The sequence below is a fragment of the Idiotropiscis lumnitzeri genome, chromosome 15 (genome assembly GCF_059441095.1).
Source record: "Idiotropiscis lumnitzeri isolate Australia: NSW breed Sydney's pygmy pipehorse chromosome 15, RoL_Ilum_1.0, whole genome shotgun sequence".
In the NCBI taxonomy this organism is placed as follows: domain Eukaryota; kingdom Metazoa; phylum Chordata; class Actinopteri; order Syngnathiformes; family Syngnathidae; genus Idiotropiscis; species Idiotropiscis lumnitzeri.
The window spans coordinates 10,266,387-10,286,133 of NC_142405.1; the positions used below are offsets into that span (position 1 = coordinate 10,266,387).

The 19,747-nt window shown below is 42.1% G+C and overlaps 4 protein-coding genes across 11 annotated transcripts in view; 2 read left to right on the forward strand and 2 right to left on the reverse strand.

Annotated features, from left to right (window-relative positions):
• The window catches only part of mgp (matrix Gla protein), a 31,826-nt gene extending 24,680 nt beyond the window's left edge, over positions 1-7,146 (reverse strand). Inside the window, exons 1-2 of the mRNA XM_088317459.1 lie at positions 7,031-7,146; positions 603-695 (exon numbers count right to left, since the gene is read on the reverse strand). The gene's annotated coding sequence lies outside the window, so the exon portion shown is untranslated. The remainder of the gene's footprint in view (positions 1-602; positions 696-7,030) is intronic.
• On the forward strand, positions 2,343-4,652 carry pde6hb (phosphodiesterase 6H, cGMP-specific, cone, gamma, paralog b). The gene is made up of 3 exons (XM_088317464.1): positions 2,343-2,504; positions 3,381-3,529; positions 3,899-4,652. Exons 2-3 carry the CDS (start codon positions 3,387-3,389, stop codon positions 4,014-4,016), a joined length of 261 nt encoding a protein of 86 aa, XP_088173590.1. The 5' UTR covers positions 2,343-2,504; positions 3,381-3,386; the 3' UTR covers positions 4,017-4,652.
• Positions 6,185-12,416, forward strand: LOC148322817 (G protein-coupled receptor family C group 5 member D). Its single transcript, XM_088317457.1, has 4 exons — positions 6,185-6,431; positions 9,156-10,340; positions 11,212-11,267; positions 11,425-12,416. The coding sequence occupies exons 2-4, from the start codon at positions 9,215-9,217 to the stop codon at positions 11,512-11,514; spliced, it is 1,272 nt and encodes a 423-aa protein (XP_088173583.1). The 5' UTR covers positions 6,185-6,431; positions 9,156-9,214; the 3' UTR covers positions 11,515-12,416.
• Positions 12,417-14,658: 2,242 nt separating this feature from the next.
• Positions 14,659-19,747, reverse strand: part of LOC148322818 (RNA binding protein fox-1 homolog 2-like) — a 37,045-nt gene continuing 31,956 nt past the window's right edge. For 5 of the 8 annotated variants that reach the window (XM_088316246.1, XM_088316243.1, XM_088316241.1 and 2 more), the window contains 4 exons: positions 19,512-19,554; positions 17,733-17,836; positions 17,313-17,388; positions 14,659-16,781 (listed from right to left, as the gene is read on the reverse strand). In XM_088316246.1, the coding sequence (XP_088172372.1) occupies positions 16,737-16,781; positions 17,313-17,388; positions 17,733-17,836; positions 19,512-19,554 (268 nt within the window). In that variant the 3' untranslated portion in view covers positions 14,659-16,736. Of the gene's footprint in view, positions 16,782-17,312; positions 17,389-17,732; positions 17,837-19,048; positions 19,092-19,511; positions 19,555-19,747 lie in introns of those variants that run through there. The other 3 variants (XM_088316242.1, XR_015846598.1, XR_015846599.1) reach the window with 3 other exon arrangements.

The window sequence follows — 19,747 nt, forward strand, 5'->3', positions numbered from 1 at the left end:
TACTGCTCTCTCGCCAATTGCTGGCCATGTAGAGCCTCAAACAAACAACCGTTTCACACCCACATTCTCACCTAGGTGCAATTCAGAGCTTTTAAAGAAACTAGAAGGGATGTTTTTGAAACACTCGATGGAGCTGGAGTCCCCATAAAAATCTCAGGCAAGCACGGGGATAACGTCTATCACGGTCAATCGATGTTTGTTTTTATAGAGTTTATAAAGAGGTGCTTCAAGGCCAAGATGATAGACTTTTAGATGACATTTGATCGATTATATAGTGTCAAGTTAAAGTTCTTCTATCCTGGGATACATGTTTGTTGTTAGTAGGAAATCAGCAGAGGATGAAGAGCGTCTAAAGACGGCTTTGGTGTAGGGATTTATGCTCCATAATTTCCACCGAGGCCTACTGATGCAATGGGAAGCGTCCCTGCCAAACGTTCCTCCTGACACAATAGCAGGTTAGGACTTCTGCAATGATGTAATAATTGATACTCTGCTAAAACCATCAGCCATGGCCCATCCTTGCATATATAAGTGGGTGTGACGAGCAGGCGTCATACGTGCAATCATTACTCATTTCGCTAACTTGTGTGTAAAATACTCACATAATGCAGGCGGGACAATTAGCATCTTGACGTGCGTCATCTGTGCGGCCCGATCCAAATTGGTGCCGGTTCGCAGCATGTGGTTGAGGATCACTGGATTATATAACATGATATACAAATATTATTGCACATATAGCGCTCAGATTTTTTGTTTTTTTCAATAAATTATATAGGCGCTCAAAACTAGTGGTCTTTACACAGAACTGAAAAAGAAAAAATGACAAAACTGAAATTTAGAAAAAAAAAAAAAAAGTGATCTTCCCTTTTTACTATCCTCTCATCATCAGATGCGTTTACACCATTCCTGTTTTGAAATACGAAATAAAAACCAAATGGTGGCAATTTCAATCCGAAAATGCGCCAGGCTTTAAATTGTTGACAAGGAACAGAATTCTTGGCTGTAATTATTGACAACTATTAATCTCTGTCCTTCTATAACATTTCACAAGTAGCAATGTATCCACAATATTATAATTTCACTTGAATATATTTTTGTACTTTTTTTATGCAGGACATGAACTTGTATTTTCTGCGTTTCCTGATCGACGGCGTCAGCTGCCCTGCCTCAGTTGGGCCTGGTGCTTCCTGGCTGCTGACCTTTAGATTGAAGATCCAGTTAGCGCATGCATGTAGAGGTGTGTGCTGCGTTAAAGAGGGCAGCTCTTTCCGCTCTGCAGCCTACATGCAGCAAAAGAGGCTTAGCCGTCGCGCTGCCCTCATTTGCAACCGAAAGCTAGTCGTTAGAACGACCTAACTGTCAAATGTCATAAAGCTCTAATAGAGCAGTTGGCAATGTCCACTGGAAAGAATGTACTCGATATTTTTGCAAACACATTTCTTTGGACAGCAGAGCAGCGCTTTTCGTCTTACTTATTGACGTGGCTACAGATAATGTCACATTGTCCATTTTAGGTTTAAATACTGACCTTTTTCTTTTAAAAGTCCATTTTTTTTTGGAGTTGGCACACAAAACAATAACCAACTTATCTTCTACTTGCATCGATGACAGAAATTGTGATTCAACAATACTGTAGTTGTTAAATTGTATTTGTTACATTATTCAAATTTAGCGGTAGCTACATGAGAGTCAAAATCAAACAAAACGATACAACTAATTATTTACAAAATTAATAACTTTAAATTTTAATTAAAACAATACTTTGCATCATTACTTCAAAATTAGCCCATTTGTGTTTTCAAATCTTTTTTTTTTTGGGGGTGGGTCATGTTAAATTAACAACTCTCTGACAATGTCTCTTGCATTAGCGCCAAATGATGTTGAAGATAGAGCTGTTATTTTTAGCATTAGTGCCAAAATACTGATTTATTTCTCACACTACGTATTTACTGCATATTAAATGAATATAAGTATATTTAAATTAGATTTGAATCGAATAATGAGATCGTATATTGATTGATACAGAGCGTCACAAGAGGAAATATTTCAACACAGCTGCTCCACTGGATCTCATTAGATTATTGTTGCCCTTTTTTTTTTTATTTATTGCGTCTCCACTAAAACACAGATTCACATGCGGTCAGAAAAGCGCCGCGGTGACAACAAGAAGCACATGGGAGCTCAGCCGCCGAGCACATGGACCAAAAACGCGACCAGAAGCTTCTCGTCCTCTCCGCAAATCTCATGTCAGGCGTAACGAGGTTTTAGATGGATAAACCTAATCAAATCCTTAGAGATTGACCTCTGACTTTGGTTCACACGGCAAGGCCCGAGGGAGTGCTGCAGGAGTTTAGATGACCTTTGGTGAGCACGTGACTGGGAAGAGGTGTCTGAAGGGATTAGAAATGACGATATAAAAGCACGGCGTGGACCGCAAATGACACAGACAAAAAGCAGGAGGAGGAGGAGAGATCAGTGGCGGCCTTTTGGGATATCTCCAACAGGTGAGAATTAACAATCGAACACGCTATTGCAATGCTTTTGAACTCGCTGCTGAACTCAGACTGTGACTACTCGTCTTAATTTTTGAGCAGAGGATACAAGCGTTTGATCAAATATGACACTCATGATGACGATGGTTTTCGATTAAGCTTCGTGGGGAATGAAAAGCTGTGACACAGGGAAGGAAATAGTCGTGATGGCGTAAAATAGAGCAGCAATTTAGTCAACCAAACAAGGAATAGGCAGCGACAGATGTAAAGAGGATTGACCGGAGCCTGAGTAGTCGCGGCAACAGATGGCTCTTAAATCACTCCATCTTCACTTCATCTTACGGAGATGCGCATCTCTGCCGTGTTACATAATCAAGGAGAGGGAAATTTTAATTCATTTTAATTTGACATGATAATGCGATGCGAGTTCAACTCAGGTCAGTTTGGTTTTGACTGCGTCTCCATGCATTGATTGAACCCAATTGAAAATCGCGCAGAGTGCGGCTTTCCAATTAATCCAGTACTTTTGCAACAAAATATTTCTTTATGATGCTTGATCATTTTGCACCTCGGATATAACTGCAGGAATAAATAAATGAAATTTAGCTCTATGATCTGTAAAAGTGGAATTTTTAGATGCGATCTGAATAGTTTGTGCAGGCAGGCGTACCAACTGCGTTCTTGTTGTCGAGGAACGGAAATTTGATCTCAGTGGATCAAAGCGATTAGAGTTAATCTGGTTGTTTAAACCCATCTGCATAATCTGTGCAGATTAGCGCAGAGACGTTAACAGGATTATTAGCAGGGCATCGGGCAGAAAGAGAAAAAAAACACGAAAAGTTGTTGTGATCTTTGAGTACTTGAAAATTTTTTTTTTTTTTTTTTTAGAGAACAATGAACGCCAGCCCACCGGCAGGAAGCGCCTTGGCTCCTGGTGGAGCCACCGGCCCAACTACACCCAAGAAGGGCCCACCCAAATTCAAGCAGAGGCAGGCTCGCACATTCAAGAGCAAGGCGCCCAAACCAGGCCAAAAGGGGTAAAAAAAAGAAAAGACAAACCAAATACAAAAGTTTTATATATTTTTTTAAATGTTTTTTTCTATATTTTTTATAACATACTTTAGTTATGGTTCATTAAAATTCATTGCACATAAAACTTAATGTAACTAAACTCCTTTTGAAAAGATTGCATGCAAATATATTGTATTTAAGGTTAAATATAACTGAACTGAGTTTAACACATGTAGTGTCCTGGACTGGGAAAAAAAAAAAAAAATGAAGTGCAATTTGAACGTTAAATTCAGCAATTGTTTTGCATAGCACACTTTGCGAACCACAGCAATCGACGTACGCGATTCCTAAAACAGGAGCATTCCCTCTGACGTGATTGTGTCCCTCGTTTGCAGCTTTGGTGACGACATCCCCGGCATGGAGGGTCTTGGCACAGACATCACAGTCGTGTGCCCATGGGAAGCCTTCGGCGACATGGAGCTCAGCGACTTGGCCAAATACGGCATCATTTAAAGCCGCTCTCCTCTTTCCAACCCCTGCTCGGCTCGTCGGGATAAGGCGGCCGGCGCCCCCCTTAATGCCCTTCTCGTCATCTACCTCCAGCCTCACTCTACTAAGTAGAGAGAGCGCTTAATCACACTTTTATTTTTTTATATTATTAAACATATCATACTGTTTTTTTTTTTTAACAGTATATATTAAACTTGAATGATTGACGAGAAAACTTCACACCCCCTCTCCTTCCTAATCCTCCATCTATTATAGAGTGCCACCGCCCCAACCCACGCCAAAGGACGCGAGAAAAACGGGTCGAAACTAGTTTGCTTTGCTTCTAGCAGTTTTATTTGAGTGTAAATACTTTTTACCTTCTTTCCAGTTGGACCCTTTTTTTTTTATTCCTTCCTTGTCATGCTGCATTGTATTACTTCACAAGGTCACTGTAAACATCATGGGGTGAAAAGAGAGGATGTAGGACGCTGTACTGGTGAAAATTACAATGCACTTTCAGCCCCGTTAAGATGCTCGCTCCTCTTTCAGTAGAGACGATCCATACTGCAAATGTGTATGTGTTGCACGCACAAAACAGAGCAAAGGTACTGTGAACTGACGTGTCCTAATAGTTGCATTAAATGGCTTTCTTTTCTGAAATTGCTGTGTGCCTTTCTTGGTGGTGAGACTTGCTCGGAGTTATGTTATCTGTGTTTTTGAAAAGCTGATATATCGCAGTTTACTATTGAAGGTGATAAGGCTAATTTTTTTGTGGACTGCCCATGCAATCAATAGCAGGTGAATCCCCTCTCAACATAAAGAACCAAAACAAGAGCAATGTGTTGTAAAATGACCATCTTGGCATATCCAGATAAACGCCACAGAATATAACACCAATTTACTGGTAGTTTTGGTCACCATCACCTTCTACTGTCTTTTCTCCGGTTTCATTAAACAGATAAAATCCGTGAGTCCATATGTGGCTTTCGTTACTTAATACTTAAAAGAAAAAAAAAAGATTTTCAAATGTAAACAGAACGACTTTTCAAGTCATGGAGTCTCCATCCAGTGCTGCATGTAGCAAAGCAACCCCAGCCAATAAAGTAAGTGAATATATAGGGTTGCTTTCTCCGCATGCTTTATTTTTGAGTCTCTAAAACAAAGCTGATGTGACTAACCAAAAAGCTCCCTTTGTGTCTCATCTGACCAAATTTTTTGTGTCTTGTCGGTGTGGATTTAGGCAAATTCTAATCTAATCATGTACTCACAGTATACATGATGTCAATTGAACAGGAAGGCCGGCAGACACACGATTCCACAACCAGCATCATAAGAATTATGAGACAAAGTATACAAATTATTATTTTTTTTTTTGTAATTGAATCACTACTGTGTAATATAAAACAAATAAATATAAACATAAAACATAAATGCCCCCAACACCCAAAGCCTCAGTCTGCGTCATGTCTTCTTAAGGTCTCTGTGATTAACTGTAATTAATCACTAAAACAACATCACAACTTCAGTCCAAATGAGTAATCGTCACCAGTTTCCCACATTTGGGTTGCTATGGTTGCTTTTGCTTTTCAAAATAAAGCTCAGCCATCTGCATCGATGAACTCAATGTTGGAACGCTACACAAGGACACAATGAAGGATCATAAAAAATCAAAGTCGGAAATTGTTTGCTCCGCTTCTAGTATTTAGAAACATCCCGAAAAGATATTTACAGCGTTACACTTGTTCTGTATTTGATTTAAGATGCTCCAAGTTTGGTCGAATTCAGAGCTGAGATTCAAGCAAACACACCCCGGTAACATTCCGACTTGTCCTGACACGAGTTAACCGAACCGCTTGCTTAAGAGAACACCACTCTCATTTATTGACACAACATACCCTGAGGATAGATTCATCAACTCTCAGCTATTGTTAATATTGTGACAGGGTAACCACGGTGACGGTTGCAAGACCCCCGTCCCACTCTTAGCGAAGCTTCAGAGCAGAATCATGCTTGTGGCATTCCAGTTCCTCCAGGTAGAGAGAACAGTTATCAAGAAGCATGATTCAAATTCCTGTGGGGAATCAGGAAAACCGGGGAGGAGTGAACTCTCCCTTTGCATGCGTGTGTGTGAGTGTGTTTCCTTCAGGTGTGTGAGCCCCACCTATAGACAACGAGATAGGAGGAGGGGAAAAAGGAAAGTATGAGAAGAGATGCAGGTTTCTCGCAGCACTTCCCAACCTGTGGATTCCAGGTGTGAACACTCCACTCCCAGCGGCTCCATAGCGTCCACACCTCGTGTTTTCCCCATTATCTCGGAGCGGGCCGTGCTACGGGCACATGCCCCCAATAGGAGATGTCCAAATGGCTACACACTGAGAAGGCATCAATGCACCGAAACGTGTGCTGCAACAAAATTTAAGTCAGATAAAGGATTTAACGGTAAGTATCACTTCTTGTTATTGAATACGTTTTATGCGAATTCTGCACAACCGAGTGACAGGAGCGGTATTCCACTGTTTGGCTTTGATCAATACATAGTAAAGATTTCATTTAACATGTATTATTGTGGTTGTAGTAAGCAGTATAGAATGACATTGTTATTGTATAGTAAGAATAATGGGACTAAATATCAGAACAGCTGTGTGAAAATGTTCAAACCACCTATTTTTTTTTCCCAATTGTTGTCTCTATAAAAAATGAATGGCAATTATGGTTTCACTTCCACGTTACAACAATTATTTGTTCATTCCGGAGGAGAGTAGTGAGACAGCGGCTAGCATGTTTCCCTCATGGTAAAGAAGTCCAAGGTTTGAATCTCAGCTCGGGCCTTCGTGTGTAGCGTTTGCATGTTCTCATTGGCCTGGACAAGTTGGGCCATATCAATCCACTGATGCAAATAAAGATCATATTTAAATACGCCAATGAAACAAAGGCTGTCTTATGTGCCTGCAGGAAGTGATACTCCTCTTCTATCAGGAGGGCCTATCTTTCCGAGCCTCTTCAAACTGCACTGCAAAAAAAAAATCTAATTGACTCACCTCACTGTCTGAGTCCGCATTTTGAGCGGAGTCAATAGCTGATACAGAACACTTCATTTTCCACGCTCACACCAAACGGTCTTAATCTCGTTTTGTGGCCCTCGCTCAACCCTCTCTTCCTTGTTCTGACATGTTTATGTCTTCCCTCTGTGCCTGTTGCCTTTCCCCTCACTGTCAAGTCGTCGACTGCGTCAAGCCTGTGTCACGCTTAGACTGAGACACACCTTCAAAAATAAATGAATCAGTTGGAACAGGATACAATATGTCCACAGAACAGTCAAGTCAACAAGTCAAAGGAGGAACATTTTCACTTTGGGATTTTAGGAAAACAAAGATACAAAACAATTAACAAAAAACTAAATAATATGGAATTTAATGGCTTCCGATTGGCCCTCTCGAGTGGGCGTCGTGTACTGCAGCGGCAAGTGAATATTAACAGAATAATATGAAACCATTCAACTATGCAACTTTTTGACAGGCGCGCTGTACTACGGCAGTGGCGCTGCACAGAATCGCTTGTGGGTTGGTCAACTCAGGGCCAAAATATAAAGTGACTGACAGGGAAAAAAATTTTTTTTTTTAATTCTGATAGGCCCTCAACGTCCGTAGCCTTTTTTGATGTAAATAACGTCATCTCAACTGGAAGCAGTGTAAACGTTTACACTTCACAGGACAGTCCTGTCCTCCACTGCTGTTTGTCACAAGGCCCAAACGAGCCTTAACAATCTCACACCTGCGGACAATTTAGTCGTTAACTGACCTAACATCCACATTGTTAGAATTTTAGAAGGAAGTCATAGAACTTAAAGAAAACAGGGAAAGACTGCAAATTCCACATAGGAGGATCAAAACTGCACGGAAGCAGCTGGGGCAAGATCATTTTGTTCTCCAGTTTGACCGGCCCGCGCCCCATTGCACAAAGGAAGGTCAATGACTTCACGTTTTAATGACTTTGATGTGGGAGAAGCCCATCAAGCACCTTTGGTATGAACGAGGAGGAGCCTGAGAGCCAGGTTCTCTCTCATGTTCAACATCCGGATAAACATTCGCACAGACACACGCCAAAATCTTATCAAAAGTCTTCCAAGAAGAGTGGAAGCAGTTTGTCCCGATTCCCTCATCACAATACACAAGTACCTTGACTTACAAATGCACGATCGTGTGTTTTTTCAGTTAAAAGGCAAAATTTGAGTTACTGTACAGGAAGAATTTAGCGCAACTGTCACTTGAGTAACGTCAGTCATTTACTGAATGGGACAAATACACTAACAAAATGAAAACACTGGCAAGGATCATAGAGGAGATCCAATCACAGTTTGAGTTAAAAAAAATTTAAAAAAAACTTTTTCTGAACACTTACTCGGGCATGCTTTTAATGACATCATTGCTGCCGCATAATTACAACATACCGGATCTCGTATTTTGTCTATATTTAAGACGCCATTTTTGTCATACATCTGGTTAGGGAGAGCCCGGTCCCCCTCGATGTGGCGCCCCCATAAGCGCTGATGAAAAACTGTGGTCCCCCCTCCATCATTTAAGTTGCCCATCCCTGCTGTAAATGACACAGTGAGGGCATTTTAACAAATGAATGCAGTAACCACTTTATGTCCGCCCATTTGATGTGTTGCTCTACGTTGCTATATTAAATACATTCCGCGGCCACAACTCTCGATGATCGCTCCCTCTGCTCCCCTTGTCTTTTTTTTATATACATCTGTGCAATGCATCATGGGATATACTGCTTATCTTGCAAACATTGGTTCTTTGTTCAGTAATTTTCAAGATGGATTGTTGGATACCGTACATGCATGTAAAGGGCAATTATATAGGGGGAAGGGTGTCAAACTCAAGGCCCCGGGGCCAGATCTGGCCCACAAACTCATTTTATGTGGCCCGCGAAGGGCAAATCATGTGCGTCAACTTCCGGTTTCTAGCACATTTTCGTCACTTTCAACAGATTTGAGCTATTGTCACTTATTTTTTCCCAATGCTCGCCTTTTTAAAATAAATTGAAGAATTGTTTAACAGACGATTACTGAGTGGCTTCTGATTTCAAATCGTGCTTTCGATCAATTTGTTGAGTGTATGTTGTCTCCTTAACAAAAGTATTTTTTTGTTTCAGGAGGGAGAATATCCAAGGACACGTAAGGAGGGACCAAATTCCTGGTGTGCATTTCCAAAATGAGTCCAGCCTTGATACCTGAAGATCGCAAGTTGACTTTTGCGCTCCTCTTCCTCCTCCACGCCCCCTTCACATCTTTATCTCAGTCAGCATCAACGAGTAATGTCAGTAATGGCACTTCAAGCACGTCCTCCTCAAACTCCACCTCCCAGAAGGCAGTTTCGGGTTGCCGCCCAGGACTAGATCCTCTCTATAGGTACCTGTGTGACCGCACAGCCAAGTGGGGCATCATCGTGGAGACCCTGGCCACCTCCGGTTTCCTTTTCAGTATATTCCTCCTGCTTGGCCTCCTTTTCTGGTCAGTGTGGATCTGCGTCTCCTTACGGCAGCAGCGCAGTAACATAGGAGGCACAGTGGCCTGCATGTCCATGTTTTTATTGGCCACGGGTGGCATCTTTGCCATTACCTTCTCCTTCATCATCCAGCTCAGCCCTCAAACGTGCCCCACCAGGATCTTCCTGTTTGGAGTCTTCTTCGCCTTGGCCTTCTCCTGCTTGCTGGCTCGATGCCTGGCTTTGTTGGGCTTCGCGGCTGCCCGAGGCTGGGGCGAGCCTGCCATGGCTTTGGGGCTTTTCACCGTGCAGGTGATCATCTCCACGGAGTGGCTTATACTGGTTTTGGTGCGGGATAAGAAGCCGTGCGAGTACAGCCAAGATGAGTTTGTCATGCTACAGATCTACGTCCTGTGCCTCCTGGCCATCAGCTTGATACTGTCCATGAACTTCCTGTGTCGCTCCTGCTTCACGTATAGCTACAACTACGCAGGAGCCACCCATCAGCAGAGTCGGCAACAGGCCGTGCTCGTCTTCCTCACGCTGTTGCTCTCCGCCGGCGTCTGGGTGGTGTGGATTACAATGCTCAGCAGAGGGAACGCCAAGTTAGGCCGTCAGCCGCAGTGGGACGACCCGGTGCTCGCCGTGGCATTGGTCGCCAACGGCTGGGTCTTGTTGATAGGACACGGCTTGTCGCAAGTTCTATTCCTGTGCAGGGGAGAGGCAAAATCCAAGGAGGTCCCTCTGAGCTTTGCGGGCTGGACCAGCCCCAGTGCTGACATCCCAGGATTGAACAGTCCCAAGGCAGGAACAGAGAATGGAAGCTTTGAGAATGACCCAGACAAAAGAAGAGGTGAGAAGTCTTCACCAGTTTCACTTAGCGACCGGGTAACGGTATCGGGCCTAATTGCAAGGTATTGGGTATTCGTGAAGGCCGCCGATACCAGTTACCGATACGAAAGCAAAACAAATTTGACTGCGTGTGCCCTTCTCGTACTTAGTCTGACTTGAATAAATCCCCTCATATTGCCTAATGTATGACACTACAGCTGGAGAAATAACAACCAGAAAGACACTTACACACTACTGAGTGTTGGACGAGCTAGCTTCTCTTGAAAGGTCCGTCCTGAAAATGGCCTCGCAATTAAATCTACACTATTCCCTCCTTCGGTCATTGTGGTTTAAAAAAGCAAGAATATATTTTAGATTGTCAAACGGTCGCCAGTTACGACTTCCGGGTGTGTTGATTGCGCCTAGCGCTGCACCCTCACGAGTGGGTATCCAATCACAAAACGCGTTCATCGGCCAGCGAGAAGGCTCACTGTAACCTCCTCGTGATCTGATTGGCTATCACAACTGTCTATCAAATCTGAAAACTCATTATGTTTGACAGAAAGTTGCCCGCACGATTGTATCTGAAGCCTCGGGCGAATAGTGCGCGCTCCTGGTATTGTGAAACCTGCCTGGCAACACGAGCTAGCTGCATTGTGATTGGATAAAAACTTTCACCTAAAAATACAACACAAGGATATAATATGACATCAATGGGAAGAATATGATCATGATTTCTTGATTGTGTTAGGCCAGCAGAGAAGGCCTAGACGGCTCACGGCCACCAGAAACAAAAATTGACAAAGCAGAAAGTCAAATATTATTTAAAATAAAATGTTACGAGTGAATAACGTATTACACTACGCGCTAATTTGTGACATTTCCCCCTTCAGGCAGGAGATCTGATCCATCACTGCGATCGCCCTATGAGTCCGGATTCTCTATGACCGTAAGTAATAAAGTGTCAGGATTAACCATCTCACATGTAATTGCACACTGTGACCTTTCCCTCGTTACGTCGCACTGTATGCTTCATGACAGCACCGTTTATCAAGAGTGTTACTGTAATTGCACTGATGTTTCGTGTGTTTGTGTGTGCGTTGCAGGAAATTGATCCCAATAAGGATTACACCATTCCTCGCCCTCAGACCACCAACTACAGAGAACCATATGACGAATATTATGGACAATTTTAAAATCTCTCTGTTGAAACAAATGCTCTTTGACTTGGTTTAAAAAATTCATGTGTTAATTGTAAATACAGTATGACTGAAAGAAAAACATGAAATGTGTATTTTTAAGAGTTGGTTTTTGGAGGTATGGTATAATCTACTTCAGGGGTAACCATGAACCGTAATTTGGTATACGTATACCACATGGCGAGCTATAAGAATTTTGTGATTTGAACAAGGTAAGGCTAGTTGTGAGTGAGAGTTCAGCACGGAGATGGCTCTCGGGAAGAAACCGTTTTTCAGTCTGTGAGTCTTTGATTTGATGCACCTGTAGCGCCTGCCAGTCTTGTTCCTCCTGAAGTCGATGACGATCTCCTTCGTTTTTGCAGTGTTGAGCTGTACTCTGTTCTCCCCACATCAAGCCGTTAGTCTCTGGACGTCATCTCTGTAAGCCGTCTCATTTCCTTTTGAGATCAGACCGACCACTGTGGTATCTTCAGCGAATTTGACGATGGTGTTGTTTCCGTGGGTCGGGCTGTATTCATGCAACACAAATACTGCAGAGCATAAAGCAGAGTTCTCCTCTGAGATTAGAAAACTCCAAATAAGAATATGTATAACACTGTGCATAATCCTGTCTCTTGTCATATTTCAAACTACTGTTGCATCTATATGCAAACCTGTAAAGCCACATCACAAATGCATGATACACGCTATATTCTATCAGAGGTGATATAGAGAGCAACCCTGAGGCAATAGAACAGGTGGGGAACGAGCAAAGCAATAGCTGGATAAGCTGGCAAGAACAGAATTAGATTTGTGAAGCCCCATTCATTAAGATCATCTTATTCAAAGTTACAGTACATTTCCTGGCCGCTGTGGGTGCATCATAAATGCATATTTTCAAGACATATTACTGTTGTCAATAAAGGTTTTTAATATATAAAGCCTGAATCCTGCCGTTTTTCCGTTAAGCCTTATTCCCCAAACGAACAATGCAGATGGTGCACCAACAACCGCAAGATCTATGCTTCAGACTCAGCAGAATGGTAATGCAGCATGCAAACCACGAGGGGGCATTGTTTGCACACCAACAAAGATGATGGTCGCAATCACAGAAGGCTGTGATCAAAATGATCCAACGGTGGAAAAAATGACAAATAGAATGCTAAAAAATGAAGTGAAAAAGAGCTAAAACACAAAATACATTACACACATTTTACCCGATATAAATCTCATGGTACCACCAGATAATATGCTGAAATAATAATGATCTTGTTTACCTTGGTGTGAAGTGAACTCAAAGCTGATACACTTTGAGGAACCTGAGAATATTTTGTTTAATGAAAGGTGGATGCAACTTCTGCCATCTAAAGGACGATTATGTAATTGTTTTGGCTGTCAGTATGAGTCATTGTCGTAGTAAGGTGAACAACGAGATTTGTAATTAATGAAAAGTATTTATTTTGGGCGAAGTATGTGAAAATAGAAAACATTGGCAACGCTGATGGAGAATACTTCAGTTGATATGCAGCAAGCATCACGAAAAGGTTCATTTAAAACGTTACAACCTGCCAATGGAATACAAAAAGCCGGCGTTTCTCAAGGACTTTTCTCTCTCCTGGGTCTCAAGGTGGGTTTGACCGATTGATAGGGGGGAGGAAAAATAATAAAATATGATAATATCATATAAAATATTGGAGGGTCTTAACTGGAGCTACACAAATTTCTGAGGGGGCTATCGCACCCCCTACCCCCATTGTAGTGTCATCTCTGAGAAACTAGTCAACATCGATAATCTGGAATAGTGACACGCTGTCCCCCTTTTTAATGAAAAATACTGTAAATAAGTTATTTTTATTGCTATATCGCTCCATTTTTTTTTAAATCATTTTTTAAAAAGGAACATCCTGATTGCGCAATCTACCCGATTCCCGTCCATTTAAATCAGATGGGCTATGCTTGAGCTCACCAGTGACCCTGAACAGGATAAGTAGAAAATTAATGGCCGGAAGACGGATGGCAATCTCTACTTCATTTCTGCCTACAATGTGAAAGGTCAATTCATCACTTCACAAATCCGCTCCTATCAGACAAACTCAGTCATCCCTTTCAATCAGTCAGCAAGAATTGCCATCAAATTGCCAATTGTCCTCTTGTGTATCAGTGCAATTAGCGGGCATACAAGACTTGCCGCCACAGCCGACCCATTTACAGCCATTAGCAGCACATTTACAATTCAAGATGCTTTCCAGATTGCCCCCCCAATCTCCCTTGGCAGAAATTAAAAAGGATGAGCTGGAGAAAAAGCTGATTGGCGCAGTAGATTTGGTGCAGAGCAAAAGTTAAGAAGCAGCATTAATGGTGCTCAATGGTTGCCTCGACTATCATCCGGGTCACATGACCTAATGCGCTATGAAGAACGCGATTCACGTGTCTAATCAGAAGACTGCGGCATTCCTCATTTCTCTCACAGCAGTGATTGAAAAGTGCCTTCCTTTCTCTTTTGTATTATGCCAAATAACCTCCCTTCGCGATTGGATAACACCATTCAAGCGATTCAAACCGAAACAAAAAGAGCATGAGTGAGTAACATACCGGAAAATGTGCTCATTACCTCCAGATATAATAGCTCAACACACACAGCCGGGGGGATAAAAAGCAGGAATCAATCACTCATATTCACAAAGCAGTACAAAAACCAAACAGTTTATTATATACATTCAATAATAATGGAGAATAAACAGAAGGCAGATACAAGGATGGCAAAATAGAACATTGTGAGGAAAATACATAGTGAAATGAAACGTCACTGTCAAATGCAACTTTAAACAGCATGTGATACAGAAAAGAGGCCACATGCAATTCACACGCGTTTTCTTCATCCCTGGTCACAATGTTCCATCATCAAGTTTGATGTGAGCACAGTGCTAGGACGCAGTGGTCAGAGTTGAGGACCAGCTGTGTGTAAAAGTTGGCTCCTATCATTCAAATTGTTAAGCCCTCCAAAAGCTGTTCAAATAGCATCCCCTCCAAAGAAAAAGCACAGAATACTTTGTGCACCCAACATCTATTTTTCAATTTTCACTGGCAGGCAAAATTTGAAGTGCCCCACAGTGGGCCTGCCTCAGCACTATTATTACCAAAGGAAACCCACATGGGGGGGGGGGGGGGGGGGGGGGGGGTCGCTAGGGCGGTGGACGTCCCAAATTAAACTGTCAACATATCTGATATGACTGCTGATTACCGTGACGACCTCAGAGGCATTTGGCCGAGATCGGCCAGATTATTAAAGCAGACTGAAATCAACTTTGGGCTCGGATACTTTTTCTTACTTTCCTCCCTCACCTTCTAGCAGGAAACATTCCAAAGTTCTTTCCTCATCTCTCTACTTTATAAAATAAACACATTACTCACGCACCTTGTCATCTTCCAGCACTACGATTTGAATTCATGCACAAAGCAAAAAGTTCTGACATCTGTCCTCTCCCAGGAAAGCATGCATAGCAACACTTGTGGTAATACTTGCAAGGAGTAATAAGACAAAAAAAAAAAGAAAAAATGAAGAGTGCACCAAAAATACTCACTACAGCACACAGTGTCACAATCATACAAAACATCCTCCCAGGGTTCAGCTCCATGAGCAACTCAAAAATTAAAAAAAAGGTGTCCTGGCAGCTATAGGATTAATAATCTTCGCCTCAAAATGACTCAGTTTACCATCCACATAATTTTCCAATGTTTCAAAGTGGAAACAGTCCTATCCCTTTGCCTCGAGCTTTGGCATTTCCAAACACCCCATCAACTCCCAAATGTCCCTCATGACTCCAATTTCTACCATTTTTGGATTTACAGCAAAACAGTTTGAATGCAGGGGAGAAAAAGTCAATTATCACGTGTACAAATATTCTGTGACTGGTATTAACTGCAGGTTCCCAAAAGTGCCGCAAACCTTTGAAATGTGTTTTGCGGACAGCACTGGACTGTTTCAACCTTGAAAAATACATAAACCCAGAGATTAAAAAATATAATAGTCAAGTACAGACAAAACCACAAAAAAAGAGAAATATATCAAGTCTAAAATGTGCTTTTTTTTTCAACAACAAAAAAAATCTTTGGAACCAAAGAAGGCAAATAATAACAATAACATAGTGCGAGTATATGGAGGTGGGTTACATGGAACAAACTTGGCCAGGCCTCCTACAAAAATCCGAGACAGGATGAAGGGTCAAACTGGAAAAATATCCTGCCAAAAATTTTTTTTTGTTGCGTCCTGAAATTGACAACGACCTTGAAATTGATTCCTTCATGAGACCAGCAGCATGAGGAGGAACTCACTTTGTAGGCCAAAATGCAGATGCTTGTTTTCCTCTGTTCTTGTGGATTGAATCTCATAAAGTGATGGTGGTGGTGGGCTGTGAACCCATCAGTATGTTAAGTCGGCGCATTACTGCTGGAGCTATGAAGTCTGACAACGAGGAAATGAAAGGAGTCCTTTCGTGGGAATGCAGAAGAGCATGCGCCCTCCGCTTAGTGTTGGTAGTTCATCACTGAAGTGATTTCAACTGGCTCATTTTGAGAATGAAATGTCGGAACCAGAAATAAAGGCATGTCTACTATATATGGCAGCAAAACTCAGGAGATAAAATATTGAGGTAACGCAGAAGAAAAATTTTTTTTTTGAACATTACATATCATTTTTGGGAGTCCACCAAAAATCAAGCGATTTAAGCCATGTTCTTGATTTGTTTTTTTGTTTTTTAGTAATTCCTGTCAGTCAGACGCTCCCGTGTTTGTTGCGCTTGACGGATGCGCCACATTGTCAAGGCGGAGGGGCGTCGCTTTTCTTCAGTATAGTGTTTTACTAGCAATGCTGTTCTTGTGGCAGCTCGATCACTGTGGGAGTGGGTGCGCAGAGACTTGAGAGTGGGTTTGAATGAGGCTTGGGAGAAAACGGTGTAGTGTCGTGTGGAGGATCAAGCAGGAGCAGTCTCTTTCCAACAGATCCAATCGCGTTTCTAAAAAGTTAGCGGTCATAAATTGTGCCGAGAGCTTTTTCATTAATCCTTGTCAGACAAACAGGAAAGAGAATTGATGATGTGGCAACGATCTCTCTTGCCAATAGAAAAAAAGGGGGTTGTCACTCTAGTCCACCAGCAAAGAGTTGGAAGGATGCGTCTGCCAAACAAAGAGCTTAAAAAGGGCTTCTGGAGAGACAAGAAATTCCTTGGGTGTCATTTGTGGCATTAGTATGGAGCAAACCTACTGTATCCCGCCCTGTATAAACTGGCCTGAAACAGACAAGAGAGACAACGGTCACGTTAGGGCTATTTTTATATATTACTGTTGCTGTGGACTCACAGAAATTTGGTAGGGTAGATAAACGCACTACGAGGTAATCATCGTCGGACAATTAATGTTAGTTGTAAATGTATAAAATTGTTCACCCTCAGACTCTGTAGAATCTATTTTTTTATGTTGTTTAGAGTTGGTATTTATTTGGGTGACGACAACAACACTGGTTTGCTCCCACATAATAGTCATAAAACATGTATTACATTTATATTTTTTTTCCATGTAACTCTAAAACAATTTAGTTTTCTATTAGAGGGCAAAATCCACCTCTAAGTTTTTTTCTGGTTCATATTCAATTATTCACAATAAAGCAAGGAGAGTATACATAAGGGGGGAATAAAATCGCTCACACAAGAATTTTCTATATTTTCCTCTAGTAAATAAATTAAAAAAAATCGAAAGTTCAACCTGACAACAAATGCATCAACATAACTCAAAATGCAGGTCGTGTTTGCATTTTCTCTTACCATGGCTCCCACTCCGTAGGCAGCAGCAGCAGGAGCTAAAGCGTGGTATGGATCTGTCGTGTAAACCCGGCCGTAACTACGAGCACAAACACAATGCAGAAAAATAGAACTTAATGTACATGTTTCCATATGTCCTTTTGTGCTGCTCAACACTCGTTACGAACAAACTCAATTTAATCAATTGTGAGTTGGGTAATTGTCAAGAATTCAGTCAAAATGCCTTCTTGAAAAAACCTTGAGCTGCTATAGTATATTATTAATTCTCCCAAGTATATTGATCGGGCACATCTCCTTCCACGTTACCAACTTGTTTCAGCATTATTAACCGTAGCACTACAACTACACAAGGTCCCATGACTCTGTGTATGGGCTGCATCTCACACGCCTCTGCAGCACAGTGAGCTGTGTGTTTGTCCTCACCTGTCACTGTATGCGGCAGCAGCTGCGGTTGCTCCGGTTACAGCCGCGGGCTGAGTGTAGCGATAAGCGGCAGCGGCAGCGGCGGCGGCAGCCGGATAGCCTCCCTGGAGACACACCAACACCACAACTGACAAAAGGGACTCCCAGAAGGAGGACTATTGGGGTATGGTATGGAAAATATAAGGAGGGAGTATATTTTGTTTGTATTGTCCAGTAATGTGCAAAGGGTCATTAGCCCACATGACAATTGTTTTTAAGAATGCGATAATGGCCATTTCTCAATCTTCAATTTAGACTAACATATACATATATAAATGTATATATATATATAGGTGGCAAATGAGCAAAAAACAGGAGATTACATTAAAGTCAGGCCAGTCTGGTCAAATGTGGCTAGTATGAACGCATAAATCTTTCAATCTTTTAAAACATGTATCATTTTCATGTGAATTCAGTGGACAGGGCAAAGAAAACGGAGGAGTAGACTTGGAAAAAGGATCGCACAACACCACTTACACAAGCCTATGCTGACAATCATGAAAATCATCTAACACTGACTGACATGTGTGACCAAAATTACAATTTCGTCCAAAACGAAACGCACGACAAACGCCGGTGTGACCTGATCATAGTACAGCACAGAAAAGCAGAAAAAAGAACCCCTCTGCGGCATAACACACTCAACACTGAGGCTCGGTGCAAGGATGCGGAGTGGATAAGATTGGGTTATTCATGAGAAAGCAAGGCCTTTTGGTGAGTGCAAGAGTGGAGGTTGTTAGCAGAAACACAGCTTGTCTGCATGCGGCACACATGCGTGAATAAACCAAGAAGAGACCATGTTCTCCATTTTAACTTGAGGCCATTAGAGCGTCTCACCGCAGGCTACCACATCTTGCTGAGAATGGAACCTCCAATTTCAAAGGAAGGACACAGTAACTTAAAAGTATGAATTCAAACCATCTTGGTTTCATTATTTCTTTTAACATTTTGTATTAAGAAAAAAAAAAAAGAGTAGTATCAAGTCCTCAAAAAAAAAAAAGTCAACCAGATGAGATCAGGCTCTCTACTGAAATTGGGGAAAAAGGCAATTTAGTATTTTAGTAAAGACCCCACAACCGCCCCCCCCCCCCCCCAAAAAAAAATGCACATTTCAGTGAGTTAGTAACAACCACAAAAAACTAAGCACAATTTAAGGCAGTAGAACGCCTACTAAAAGACAATGTGTTCCAGACCAGATCAGAAGATGACTGTAAGGTCAGAGTAGGGAGTACAGGAAAGCAATGCACACTGTGGGTTTGGTGTTCAGTTGACCCTACCTGAGGCAATCTGGGACTAAGGACTGAGTCCTGAAACACTAGTCTATAGAGAAAACAGAAACAACCGTTGTCAACCTGGATACACACACACACACACTTGCGTTATACGCTTGCAACACCGCTTCATCCACCCACAGAGCAGCCTGTAGTGGTATTCAGACTTTCAAATTAATTGATTAGATTCTCAAATTAATCATTAATCAGCAAAGTTTGACCAGAGCCAGACTCAAATTTCTTTTGCCCCTGCTAACAAAACTATAAAATGGCAATTTCCAAAGAGTTTGAAGTGCGAGTGTGCTGTGCTTAGCGCAAGTCTACCACAGCCATGTCCACCGGGTAAGATGGCAGCTCTGTGTTTGCGAATGACAGGACGAACATGCCGAATCGCACCCAGAGGGGAAAAGCAGAAGGAAGCTGTGAGAGGAGGGGAACGGAGCCTGTGCTGGTGGGTGAGTTTACTTACGTATAAGTCCGCAGCGCCGTAAAACCCATCCTGATACACCACGCTGAGAGAGACAGAGACAGAGAGAAACATAGGAAGAACACGAAAAGACAGAGAGGAGGCATGTGGAGAAAAACAGAGGTAGGATGTGGAGTGGGGCCAGGAGTGCAAAAACAGAATGGTGCACAGTCCCAAAAACCAAGGTGGGTGAGAGAGTGAGAGCAAAAGAGAGAGAAAGTGCAAGAGAGAGAGAGAGA